At 37.9% G+C, this 14,924-nt stretch overlaps 1 protein-coding gene across 1 annotated transcript; it reads right to left on the bottom strand.

Moving 5' to 3' along the window:
• Positions 1–7,171: 7,171 nt before the first annotated feature.
• Positions 7,172–14,778, bottom strand: LOC114533762 (caprin-1-like). Its single transcript, XM_028555354.1, has 9 exons — positions 14,588–14,778; positions 13,848–13,910; positions 12,896–12,982; positions 12,098–12,268; positions 11,271–11,430; positions 10,797–11,014; positions 10,441–10,693; positions 9,457–9,641; positions 7,172–9,119 (listed from the first exon to the last, which is right to left on the bottom strand). Exons 1-9 carry the CDS (start codon positions 14,696–14,698, stop codon positions 9,021–9,023), a joined length of 1,347 nt encoding a protein of 448 aa, XP_028411155.1. The 5' UTR covers positions 14,699–14,778; the 3' UTR covers positions 7,172–9,020.
• Between the last annotated feature and the right edge of the window lie 146 nt (positions 14,779–14,924).

Here is a 14,924-nt window from a genome sequence, read left to right as displayed (position 1 = left end):
CTCAGACATATTAACCCACATTTACACAAACTAAAATTTGACGTTGACACTGCAGCACTCCTACTGAACCCAGGAGATTTCTTGTTTACATTTTGACATTAAAAGTGCGTACCATCACATAGAAATTTTCCAAAAGCATCAACCTTACTTAAGTTTTCAATGGGCCGCAATTCTTTATTTTTCGGGTGATGCCTTTTGGGCTTTCCACAGCGCCTCTGGTATTTACTAAACTTCTAAAACCAGTGCTTCGTCACTGGAGGTCCACAGGTATGAGAGTTTGCATGTTCCTGGACGATGGTCTAGGGGGCAGTCCATCGCTCCAGTCTGCCATAGTAGTCTCAGAGAAGGTAAAGAGAGATATGCTTCAGTTAGGGTTCCTTTTCAGTGAAAAAAAAATGTTTCTGGGAACCTGCACAGATTCAAACTTGGCTCGGACACATTTTTAACATGCGCAAGAATCAATTGTTTGTTACAGAAACACGGGTACAGAAATTGGAACAACATTTATCAGACGCATTAGATAGTCCCAAAAAGATAACTGCAAGGCAGTTAGCAGCTGTAGCAGGTCAAATAGTGTCCATGTCACGGGCCATAGGACCAAAAGTTTATCTTTACACACGGCACATTTACTTTGCCATAGAAGCCAGGGAGCACTGGGAATGTTTTTTACCACCCAACCCTGAACTCAAAGCTGAATTGCAATATTGGGCAAACAATATTCGTTCACTCAATAATAAGAACTTGTTTGTCGAACCCCAACAATTTAACACCGTGGTATACTCAGATGCCTCAGAACAAGGGTATGGGGGTTATGCGATCTCCAGCCAACAGAAGTTGGTTTGTCAGGGACTTTGCTCGAGAAGTGAGAGATCAAAAAGCTCCACCTGGCGGGAACTTAAGGCAGTACACATTATGCTGATGATAATAGGAAAGAAATTACTTAACCACAAGGTTCAGTGGTACACTGACAATCAAAACATACCACGTATTTTAGCCCGGGGCAGCAGAAAATCCGAATTACAGAATTTAGTGGAAAACTTTATAACGGTGAGCAAGGAATTTAATGTCCAGGTCTGCCCGGTTTGGGTTCCAAGGGGAAAAAATCAAATAGCGGATTATCTCAGCAAGCTGCCAGATGGTAATGACTGGGGCATACACCCAAATATTTTTAACTGGATCAATTCAATGTGGGGGCAATTTACAGTTCATAGGTTTGCCACTTGTTATAACACCAAATGCGTTCGATTCAATTCGCGGTTTTGGAGTCCCAACTGTGATGGGGTAGATGCCTTCTCCATTAGTTGGTCAGGGGAGAACAATTGGGTGGTACCCCCTCCTAATCAAATCGTCAGGGCGTGGAAACATTTCCAAGTTTGCAGAGCACGAGGCGCTTTAATAATACCTTTATTGCGGGGCTCGACCTTCTGGCCAAGCATATGCCCAGATGGTATTCATTTAGCTAAGTGTGTGACAGCTTGCATGGGCCGGCATCCCAGAATGGAATCATCCGGCTACATTACCACGGGCCGGTTGTATCAAGCCCGTTTAGCTTAAACGGTGGTTAAGTTCAAAATAGAAAGCAAGTCTATCGTTTTATTCAACAAGCAAACTGAATGTTTTTAACCTTAATGCAAAGATACTGTTTACAACTACATATTTAGTGCATAATATTCAAGTTAACTCATTCAAGACAGATGTAAGAGTGTTATTTAATTTTGACTTATCCACCGTTTAAGCTAAACGGGCTTGATACAACCGGCCCCAGGCAGATCCCATAACACCATTTTCAACGGAGATAAACTGCCCTTTAGATTAATCCCACTATACATCGATTGGCAGGTTGGTAAGAAAAGAACATCAGACAAAGGCTTCTGCATGAGCCCCTCCGGCATGTTTACAGAGTGTATGTAGAGGTCAATCAAATGCATTTCAAAGGTATAAAAGCTAAAGCAAATCACAAGCCGTACGTTGATAGATAGGCTACCGGTAGGCCCTCGTTGGTTAAATTAGCCTGCAGACGGTATGCATAAGTTAATAAGTTCATAACAGAAACATTACGGTCCAAAGGTGACCAGATACCCATAGATGGTATTAAATCAGAGAGATTCCCAAATGTGGTTAGGGGTCTCCAACAAACACGTTTAATGTCCACAGGCGACCATTCACCCATCGGCGGTAACAAACTTAGGAAAGTTCTCAAGTACTCAACGTCGTCAGGCGTTGCCAATTAAAAGGCATACTAGAATCACAAACCATAACTTTTGGACAGTACGTGTTCACTCTAATTTTCTACATATTGCAATCACTGCATAAGCATTTTCTTTTTAAAGGTTTAAACTTGTTTGATCAGGGTGTGTGGATGGAGTTAAAACGCAAGACCTCATCTACGGGAGAGACACATCTTTTTGAGTTACTTAAGAAGACAGCTCTGCATGCAAAGGCCGATGGACACATACGTTAGGCTAATCATTAGAAAAAGCAAAACTGACCAATATAGGAAAAGCAATGAGTTGGTTATCAATATGTCAAACAAAATTACCTGCCCAGTACTCAACCTCGAAAAGTATCTTCGAGCTGCGTCCCTAACATTAGACGGCAGCACAAATTTCTTGTTCAGGCCCATAACCCACACTAAAACAGGGGACAAGCTAATCGTCCGCAACATACCTCTCAGTCAGACAAGAGCAAGGGAATCCCTTGTTGGTAGATTGCAAGAGTTTATGGGGTACGCCCACATTTCTTTGAACTCATTCAGGTCAGGCGGTGCTACCAAAGCAGCCGACGCTCAGGTTTCCGACCGATGTTGGAAAAGACATGGTCGATGGAAGTCCGAAACGGCCAAAGACGGTTACGTAGCAGACTCCCTCTCTAATCGTTTACAGGTTTCTAGGGCATTACGGATCTGAATTTCACGACCTGACACTTAGTCTAACTTTATACAATTCTACTCGGGTGCACCTGCCAGCAACCTAATTGATAAGTGTTAATTGTTGTGTTTTTTTCTGTTTAATGTGGGTTGCGGGAATACATGGGTAAACATGTTATTTTCTGGGGTTCGCAGAATAGCAGAAAATTGTTGTTTTCACGGTTCGTGAAACACGTGATAGTTACCATGGCAACGGTGCCATTTAGGTCACGGGGTTTTGACAGTTGCATTCTAGGCTGGCTCTGCTCCAACACACACGAAAAGTTTAGTAAACATAAACTGATTTTTGTTAATCAATCTTACTCCCTCAAGATTGTATCGGTATAGCCTGAATCTGCATTCGCGACGGACCAGGTTTCCCCATAAGGGTTTTTCCTGGTGGGCAGCAGGCTTGTTAGTTTATTTATAAAGGGAATTATATTGTGGGTGTACAAAAGGTTAAATAAAAAGAAGGTATGCGGTGGAGTACTCCACTCGAGTGCAGCATTCTACTCGGGTGCACCTGCCAGCAACCTAATTGACAAGTGTTAATTGTTGTGTTTCTTCTGTTTAATGTGGGGGTTGGGGGAATAGGGTAAACGTAGAGTCTGTGGCGACGACAAATATAGCCTCGCCATTTCGGGTCCTCATACATTAAATAAATTCTTGAAGCATTCCTTTCACAATAATATTGCTTTTTTCTAGCAGCCCTATCTTCATCACTCGCAATTCGAGCCTCTTCGCGTTGCGACATAAAATAAAATAATTGTGCTCCCGAACTGTCCGTTTGTAATACAACGCGCTAATATCGCATATCATTAACATTCCAAAAGTTGCTTCCCCACTGATGGAATGTGTTGCTGCGCGGAATATATGCGCAGAAATGAGACTATGAGACTTTACCTCATCTTTAAATACCGTAGAAAATTGTGTAGTTTGATATCATGAGACTGTAGTTAGCCGATTTCTAAGTATAAGCTTCCAAGAAGAACCCGATTGCCGGATACAACCTCGTCATGTACGGATGTCTGTGCCAGAAAAGTATTTTTTAGCTCGAGGGTATTTACAGACTATTCATTTTACGATATTCTTGGTAAACTGACATGCAAATTAAATTTCTATCATCACGATAACTTTCATATTGGACTTTGTTTACTTTCATATTACAATATGAAAGTGCAAGAATTTAGCCAACAGGATCTCTTTATTTCGTTGTAGTGATTGCATTATCCTGTTGTACTTCATTGCATGCACGTTTTCCTTTAGTTGAATTCTATATTTCTATAACTAAAGCCAGTTTTCTACTAGCGATATTTTTCGCGTGAATCGACATTTTACTTTTGTTCCAGAGCTCTCAACTGCAACCATCTGGAACAAATTGGTCCAATACAAAGGAATAAAGTCGCTTCGTGCGAAAAATATCGCTCGTGGAAAACCGGCTTTAGGAGTGTTTTCTTGGTTACTCTATTTTTGAAGCAATTTCCTTAACGACGTTTCTCGTCTTGTTTATAGACACCATGCAAGAAGAACCTCAGTAAAGCAGATCGTGTGTGTAACGCAAATGCCAGTTGCTTTTGAAACAGAATTATGTGTTGCAAATGTTGCTTTTGAAACAGAATTAATTTACTTACACAATTCCAATTCGAACTGTAAATTTTCACAGGTCACTGAAGTTGCAAATGTTTATCTAATATTTTCAACCACTACGTTTGAATTAGCCCCGCTTTTGATTCTTGTGTGTTGTTAATCGTAATCAAATTTGATTAAATGCCGTAGAAAATTATGCAGTTTCATTATAATGAAACTGTGGTTAGCCGATTTCTAAGTATATGCTTCCAAGAAGAACCACGTATATGAAACAGTTTATAAAAAGTTACACGGTTTGTTCGTCTCTAACTCTAAGGCTATGTGCACACGAGCGTCGTTTTCGAGCGTTTTCAAAATCGTTTTTGTCCATTTTATTGTTTTGACGCCCTGTCCACACGTTCCAAGGAAAAATATGCTTTATCTTATAAGTTAGCTTCAACTTCTATTGTAAATTGACGGTGTTTCAAACCGTTTTGGCATGAAAACGAAAATGAAAACGCTCGAAAACGTTACCGTGTGCACATAGTCTAAGAGTATCACACACTGGTATCACATGCATGGTAACTTCTTGGATGAATAGTTTGTAAACACCCTCGAGCTAAAAAAATACTTTTCCGGCACAGACACACTGTCCATGACCAGGCTGTATGCGGCTATCTTAACGGATTGCTTTACGATATTTTTGGTAAACTGATATGCAAATTAAATTTCTATCATCACTACAACTTTCATATTGGGCTGTTTACTTTCATATTACAATATCAAAGTGCAAGAATTTTATTGCAAGAATTTAGCCAAAAGGATCTCTTTATTTCGCTGTAGTGATTGCATTATCCTGTACTTCAAAATCATCAAAACGGTGAACTGAGAAAGAATTTTAAAGAGATAATGCCGTTTATTATTATCTGCAAGTACAAGGCAAGCATGCAGGAAGTTTATTTGCCGAACACGCCAAGACAATATTTAGGTAATCTCTCTCCCTTGTGATACTGTAATATTGGTTTTGTTTGATTCCAGATGCAGGAAATCTCGGTGGACAAACAAGTTGATTCGGGCAAGACGGACAATGACGGCACTGAAAACCGAGCGCTTGCGAAGGTGAAAGACGGCTTATACTCTGTTAAAGTTTCCCGACACGATGCAACCCAAGTTCAGCGCAAGATTGAAGGAGAATTATTCGACAAATGGCATGAAGGATGCGAGGTAATAATTCCTTAAAAGCTGTAATTTTCCGTTACTGAAAAACCTCTGCATTTGTCTTAATGTTTACTACGGAGGAAAATGTCATAACTTATTCGTCCTGTCCGCATTTTACAACATGCGCTCCAAACTGTCGTTGAAAAACAGGTTTCAACAACAACATCTTTCCGGCGTCCTTGTGTCAACTTTAATGAAAAGAAATCTATTAATGGACGTATAACGTATATAGCAAAATCACCTAATCATATCCGAAAGAAAAACGACGCATTGCCGAACTGTTTTAGATTATAGTTTGATTTAAGCTGACCGAACAGATATAATATTCGGAATGTTTATAGGTAATGGAGGCCAGGGGAGTAGCGTTAAGTGACTTGCCCAACTTCCTTAATCACATGCAAGACGCCTATGAAGGGATTGACGCAGCTATGAGAAAGAAAATGGATGGAATTGAGTGGACAGAGGAGTGGGCTTATAAAGTCGTCGAATTCAAGTATAATAGTTCCAGTGATTCCTCGGCGAGATATGGAATGATAGCATTTGGCAAGTTCAAAGATGGAGGAATCGTGCGTGTTGATTGCATGTACTGCCTCTACAAGCTCGACTTCAACGTTGCGCCTAAACAAATTGTTACCACAAAGGAGCATTCTATTTTGTGCGGGCTTATCAAATGGCAGACAGTCGAAGAGACGCTTCAGGAAAATAAACTTGGAACAGAGTCTCTTGAACATTTGCAGATTTAATTGTAACAATTGCATACATAATTAACGTCATGCATTTATCCACGTCCGACCATTGTTATTCCTTGAGTTTTGCCTTGTTCTCATCTTCAAAATTGATACGATCGATGAGACCTTCTTTGTAAAAACTTTCCATTGCCTTGTAGCGAAAGAAATTCTTGATACGCGATATTAAATCTGTAAATGAATAAATGTGTACAAGCCTCTGTATTGGCCCCAGTGTTTACACATAGTTTACATTATTCCGATTACCCCGGTGCAATTTATGATGACTTATTAACAGCAAAATCCGTGCAAAGGCTGGCGAAGCTGCCTGTACAAAATTAGCCGCAGTTATATGGTTTATTTTTGACTTGCATGATCCCAACACTCAGTAATACACGATGCCAGCTTTAATTTGCTTCTATGATATAAAAGGCGCGCGCTGATTGGCTGCTTTTGGATCTGATAAAAAGCAAGAACCAGACTTCGTTTCCATTTTGCTTTTTTAGTGTTTCACAAGTCCTGGAGCAAAAATAAAATTAAACAGGTATAATCATGGAAACTTTCATAAAGAACACTTTTCCTCCCTGGAAGAAAATTCGTTCTTCTGTATAACGTTTCCATGGTTGGGGAAACAGAATGCATACAAAAAAACATCGCGAACAAGAAATGTTTCCTGGTTTATGTTCCTGGAAACAATGTTGCCTGGTTTACTTAACGCGAGCTGGGTTGCAAAAATAGTAGAAAAAAACACCAGAAGTTAAAACATTTCCACAATATTCAACAAAGATTTAACTAAATCAGAACAGAAAGTGAATTAATTAAGTACAATCATAACATAAGAAAGCGTTCACAAAATGAAATACAACTACATTACTCATTAGCTACACGATACTTATAGGTCGGAATTAACGATATGGTGACCAAAAAGTTAAAAGAAAAAGATGCTAGTGAAAAAATAGAAAACACACCAAGTTCCAAAGTAAATTAAAAATCGTGTGATGCGATAGACTTGCAATTGCATGTGATTTAAACAAATGCAATCTCGCCTTTTTTCCACAAGATTAGTCTAATTTAGTTGATGAAATATCTCTGCCCCTGGTCACGTGTTAAACATGCACATATAATTTTTGCAGCATTACTGCCATGTGTAGTAGCGTCGGATAAAACTCGGTATAGTTGACAAAAGTTATGTAAATATCAACATATTCTGTGTCTTACTATAAACATATTCTGTGAAGTTCGTCTTTGCAGGTTCCTTGTACTAAGTAATGCGTTCCACTGCATTGCTAAAATGTGAAAATATCTCTTCTTACAAACATTACATTCAAAAGGTTTCGTCATGCGTCAGTGTTCGTTTAGTAAAAACGTTATTGTTTTATTGACCCTGTTAACAGTTGAGGTCTTAAACTGTTTCAGTGAGAATTTTCTCCACACGAATTCAGGTATTTGTAAGGTTTTATCATCACCCACGTCGCGCAATATTGTACGTTTTATTTGTTCTCGTTTGTTTATAGTTTGTCTTTGTTTCATGCAGTTTTTTACGTTTGCATTCCGTAAGGTTTTCTCTCCAGTGTGTGTTCTTTGCTTTTGGTGAATAATCAAATCACGTGTAATCGTTATGAAGATCGTAAAGTTATTTTCGTCGTCTGTTCTTGTGCAAGATTTAATTTGAAAATATTAAATACGTTACATTCATGAGGCTTTAGTCTCCAGTATGTGTTCTTTCGCTTCGTTGGGTGATAATGGACAGTCAGTTGTGTAAGTCCGTTCGTCGAAGTACATGTTGTCTTTTCTTTTAGTTTTTCTACAATTTTTGTTACAAACATCACATCACATCACATTCATAAGGTTTCTCTCCGTCGTCTTGTAGTCCGTCTTATGTTTCTGTTTATAATTACACAGTGTGTATTCAGGGCAACCATGCATGCATGATGTATCTACCAACAACCAGGGAACAACAGATATAATCAAATTTTGGCATGTTCCACCATAAAAAATGCAGCAATAAAATTCGGCTTTTCTTGGCAAATCCTGTTACTAGTCTTTTTACTCTATGCATGTTCGAATTTCTGTTGTTATTGACAGATATGTGAATGATAATCCAACCAGAATAAAGTTCAGGAACGACTAATGCGATACCCGGGCAAATGGGAAATGCGATCTTACCGCGGAATATTCACGATACAACTTATTTATTGAGAAGAATAACATGGAACAAGGTGTGTTTCCTAATCACGAAGGTAACACCATATACTTACTAGGCAAAATATACCTCAAAATCCAAACGAAAGATAAAAAATTTAACAAAAAAACGAACACACTATTATACACAAAGTTATCTCGATCAATATAAGTCACATTAAGTCTTGCGACCAGGACAATAATAACTAATCAGGTTAGCAATGGTAATGGTCAACCAAAACTTTCCCTGAGACAAAACAACCAATAGGGCCAAAGCACAACAAAACTTGGCCAATCACGATGAAGAACGGGAGTCATTCATCAGAGCATAGCTGCTCAAAGGTCTTGATACACAATGTCAGTAGCTTCATTAAAATCTTGCTAAGGAATTAAACTATGTATAGTCCACCACACATCAATATTACCTAATCCCGTTGATATCCACCACGGCCACCACGCTGTCCTCTGTTACCACGGAAATTACCACGACCACCTCTATTACCACCACGGAACCCCCCACCACGCTAAATAATACAAAGTTGAACATCAATTACACGGCGTGTAAAAGGTATTAAAAAGTCATGCTGCGATAATCAAGTAAATCCTGTGCAAATTATGCGCTATTAAAGCATCATTTATACCTAGTGGGAGTGTCTTCCTAGGTTTCGGGTAAACAAAATATACGGTTTTCCTCGGTGTCGGTCAATATGTATTAAATACAGAAAAATAAATACATGGATGCACGGAAGTATGGAATTTATTTCGAGTGCTGAGAATGATATCGAACGAGTGAGCACAGCGAATGAGTGTTGATAAAATACTGCATATTATATAACAAATAATAGTATTATGCAATCTCACTTGATTTTGTCCACCGCGAGAGAAGGTACCGCTACCATAATTACCACCACTGTAATTACCACGATTACCACCACGACCCCCTCTTCCCCGGAATCCACCTCGGCCTCTACCCCCCCGGAAACCATCACGATCATCCCTTGGGTTGCTTTCCTCGGAAACACGGAATTGTTCTGAAACTTCGTAAGCTGAAAAATATGAACAATCAACACTGTTGATACTGTAAACTCTGGGATTATGATTCAGATGTTTTCTCATATAATTTTCCATGTTTGTTTAGCTGTTGAAATATTGTACTATAGGGATTGCAGCCAATAGTGTCTCCTTTCAAATACAGAAACATGTTTCCCAGGTGTAATTTTTGTCACGGAAAAACTAGCGTCTCTCCTTAGCTAGGGAATCATGGCACCCGGGAGCTAATTTTAACTGAGAATGTTCACCTGATGCAGAATGACGGTGTCTTATCAACAATTGTTATTTTCGACCATTTTTTTTATTTTACAGCCTCATATACCGTCCTGATATCAACATTTTAATTCAGGTTGATAACACAGTAAGATGTAATCATTGGCTGTTCACAGTAATACATACTACATACATGATTATCATAGATATATTGTTGAGTATTTAGTAATACTACATGCAGGATTATCATAGATATATTGTTGAGTATTTAATAATACTACATACATGATTATCATAAATATATTGTTGAGTATTTAGTAATACTGATTGCAGGATTATCATAGATATATTGTTGAGTGTTTTGTAATACTACATGCAGGATTATCATAGATATATTGTTGAGTATTTAGTAATACTACATGCAGGATTATCGTAGATATTGTTGAGTATTTAGTAATATTACTTGTAGGATTATCATAGATATATTGTTGAGTATTTAGTAATACTACATGCAGGATTATCGTAGATATTATGTTGGTATACCATAATATTACATTACCACACTGAAATGACAATACTCACTAGGTTCATCCCATCCTGCCCCAGTTTCTGTTGGAGCAAAATCAGAATCAAACGTTGTTGCTTGTGGTTGTTGGGGGACATGAGACGCCGATGATGGATAAAATGGTGGAGCATCAGCGTGTATACGAGACTTTGAACTAACTTCTGATTCGCCCAAGAAATTCAAGCCATGTTCATTTGCGGTTAAATCATCTTGTGTGTCCGAAGGCGGAGTTTCAACAGGCGTTGCTTCATTACCGTTTTCAACATCAGGCTGATTATGAGAACATATGATATTAAACACGAAAGAATCATATATTCATGCCAAATGTTCAGTTCTGATTGTTTTAATATGGTAGAATAACATCAGGACTTACCTGTGATTCTTGAACATCTTCCACAGCAGCTGGCTGAGGTACTTCTTCCCTAATAGCATCCACAGGCGTCTCCTCAGGACCCTCATCATCCTTGATATCCTCCTCAGCTGCTTCTTGCTCCTCGTCTTCAGCAGGTTCATCAGACTCTTCTTCATCTTCTTTCACTTCAAAATAACCAGATTCTCGGATGCTGGAAATGGCCTCTGAGAGATTTTTGTCTGAAGTTTTTTTTAAGGAAATTCCACACCAATCCTGAGACTCAAAAATCACGAAGATGTGAAATAACCTGGACTGGGCAGGTTTGAAGTTACATAGAGTATTGTGTGGATATTATATCCAATAATAACTAAATTACTTTTCATAGATGCATCCACGGAGTTAAAAATTTGCAACAGCGTATCTAAGTGATTGCAGCATTCAAACCACAGTAGGTGTTTGGTAAACATGTTCAGTTCTTTCTTTATGAAAGGATACATGTCGTGTCCTGAAATTCTTTGGAAGAAGCCAAGAAGAATTCCGAAAGATGATTACTTGCTGCAACAATTTGTTCATCAATAGGAACATCAGATTCATCATCAGGTGTGATCACTTTATAAAGCTCATCAATCTGCTTTAAAACATTCTCACCTAAAGCCTTATGAAGAGAATATTGCAATTATCATACAACTGTGCTTGTTTAATATTGACTGTAAATCACAAGTAAATATGTTTGCAGTTGTTAGTGATTGAAGAATTGTGTGTGAAAAACCGCACAACAAGCAGAAAGTTTGGTTTACTGTATCATACAGTATAATGAATTAGAAAAGATGATTGCCAAAGCCTCATATACCGTCCTGATATCAGCATTGTTTTAACTCAGGATTAGGAATGTTTGTAATCACAGGCTGGCACAGATGTTGGAAATACACAGACAAGGCAACAATATAGCGAACAGTAGGCCCACTCTAGTAAGAAATTTTTGTAGATTTTTATTCGCATTTTGCCTATTAGCCTATCAGAACTTTAAGATGGCTAACAGCTGCCAGTATCAGTACTGATTATATAAACAGCACAAGTTACACACTGGAGTGCTATATATGGAATATTATATTGAACAGCAAAGTAAAATATACTCTGACCTTTTAAATCAAATTGCTTATCCTGTATATATAATAAGACATATCACTAACTGGCATTAGGACAAAAACATTTCTACATCAGGATTGCCTTCGTCCAGTTCTGGTTATTGGGTTATGTAATATACACTTGCGGCATACATATACAGCTACTGCCAAAACACAAAGACAGGGAGACAAACCTACCACAGCTCCACCACTGCCTTTAATGAAGTCTTCTCTGGCCTCATCAGACAACTGGTTTAACAAATTCTGCAACTCAAGCACATTTTTTATCATAGCCAAGTCTGCATCGCGACGACTTGCTTGTCTTAAGGCTTCTTCTCTCTTTGCTTGCTTCTTCTGGAGTTTTGCATGCTAAATAATTTTAAACCACAAACTAATAATGAAGGTTTACCAATGAGAAACGTTTATCCAGATACTGCAACCTCATGTCCAACTGTGTGAAATGTACAATCAGACACTGTACTGTCTAATGCAGAAAAAACAGCCAGGCAATTGTTACTCTACTTTTTTTTATTAGATTTGTTTTAATATCTAAGATATTGACTTCCCTGAGTCATTTCATAATATAAACTTAGGTATGGCTAATGGCTAAGTCATGAATTAACACCCTTGGTTCAAATATTCTTAGGTTGCTGCATGCATGTATTTTTATAAAAATAAACATGATTAGTCGCTTGATTAATAAAAATACTTTAGTATAACTCATATAAGGATTAGAGTTTCAAAGGGTCTTAAAATCAAGTAGAATTTAACACACTTCAAATTCAAGCCAGGAACAGTTGATAGCTGACAAAAAGCAAGTGTGGTTAATGTGTATATGATGGTAATGCCACGGGAATAGGTGAGGCTGAATTAAGTATAATTTTTGGCACTTCACTCAATGCAGGTAAATATTTGGATTAGGTATGATAGTTGCTAGGCAGTTTCATCAAAGTTTATTAATGTATATACACTTTAAGAATGAGAAAGTAATTATACCTCAAGGGCAAACTGATTGAACTGCTTTTGCAAATCTTTAGCAAACTCCAAATTCAACTCAACAGACGTTAGATTTTGAATAGCTGCCTAAAGAAGAGAATATCTATAGGTCATTCGAAAGATATTTTTACCTCTGCTGTTCAGTAAAAAGAAATTAAAAATGGAGTATATAAAATAATAATATAACTAGTAATAACATATACAACTGCCTAAAATAGACAAAACACTTCTCAACATTTCAACCTGAGGACCTTTGTCAGGATAGTTAGTGTGAAAATAAATAGGGGAGAATACATGTTTTGTTTGGGGCAAAACACATGATAAAAATTGGCCTATAGAAAACAAGAAATCAAAACAAATTGGAACACATTACGCTGCCAAAGCGATGCCTGAATGTGGGCTAAGAATAGTCCACAATGGGGAAAGCCTGATCAGCGACATCATCTTATTTTCATCTCATCATCTAGCATCTCATCATCTTATTTTTATCATTTTTTCTAAACAATGATATCCTCCAATTGATGATCCCTAACGTAAGCCATAGCTGGCAGCTGCACCCCCCTGGATCTACCACCTAGCAGCATGTTCACCAAACAGGGCATCACTTGTAGACATTCAACAATTTGGTTTGGTGTTGAGGAATGGTCATTAGTTCGACAGGTGTGGTACATTTATTCCTGTCTCTTTACACTCTTAAATATGTTCACATTTTACAGACTTCAATAGTAATCCAGTACAATGTAAAGCATGGCCTGACACACAGAAAGTGTTGCATCATGTAAAAGGTTATTCAACATTTTAGTCTAGTACAGATCTATTTTGTATATTGAAATGTAATAAAAATACATTAAATAATAAAAATTTAGAACTGAATTATGCTCCTTTAGGCAGAAATCTTACAAACAGGTATGCCTAAATTTTGATGAAACGAAAAAAATATAGATGCTTATACCTGCTGATCATCGTTTAATTCCTTCCCATCTGATGCAAGTTGTTTGTACGAGTCCAATTTGCCCTAAACAAGAACAGATATTAAAGGTTAGGTTTGGTCTCTCACGAGGAAGTAATAAATGGTGGAAATTGCATTCTTTGGCCACGTGAGGTTAATTTCCTGACAGCCTGCTTTCTGGTTTAGAATGATATAAAAGGTCCTCTCCCCGCTTCTGTCGAAGGAAGGCAAGGCAGTAAATGAAAGTTTTCATTCGTTAATAATACGGGTTTACAGTTTAAAGGCAATAAAACGTCTAATTTACTGTATGTAGATCTCCCGTAAAACTAAGCATGCAAATTTCTTTATATACACTGGTCTAGAGGGCCATAATATTTTATCTCTCTCCCCTTAGGAAACTGCATCACTGTTTATCATCGGTTACAACACGTTTAAATATGATTTACAAAACCAAATCAGTTCAACATAAACTACAATTCAATCCAATATATTCAATGCTTCTTCTACAAACTATGGTTGGCTCGACTGTTTGATTAGCAGAAGTGAAGTCACAACAGTTTACAACTAGTAAACGGTCTTCAGTTAGTTCAATGGATGAGTTAAAGCTACCAAGTGGGAATAAAATAATTTATTAAACATTTACCAAGTCAAACACGGCGAAAGATGAAGTCTACAATGAGCACGCATTACACAATAACCTGAAATTATGTCAGGGTGTTGGTTTGAATAAAAAATATACACACCTTTCTCTTCTCAAGATTCCGTACTTTCTTGTCGATCATCCCGGTCAAGGCTTTAACACTATCCATATTATCGTTTGCACCTTGGTTCGATCTTAATGAAGCTACTGGCATGTTGTGTTCAAGAAAAAAAGTTGTCTTCTCCAATCTCAACTCACGCAATGGCGGTCGAATTCCGAAGTGAAGCAGCAGAAGCACATGTCTTGCGATTACGTCACATCCCTCAAATACGTCACATGCCATGCAACATGCAGTGTCACATGAAATAAAATGTATCACCAATACTACACTGATTACCTTTATAGGAAGATAACAGGCAGCAGCACAAAAACTATAATAT

Source organism: Dendronephthya gigantea, unplaced genomic scaffold (assembly GCF_004324835.1).
Source record: "Dendronephthya gigantea isolate DGI-Jeju-01 unplaced genomic scaffold, DenGig_1.0 000094F, whole genome shotgun sequence".
Classification (NCBI taxonomy): Eukaryota; Metazoa; Cnidaria; class Anthozoa; order Malacalcyonacea; family Nephtheidae; genus Dendronephthya; species Dendronephthya gigantea.
The sequence above is the reverse complement of the archived record's forward strand: the minus strand, read 5'-3'. Positions and strand labels throughout refer to the sequence as shown.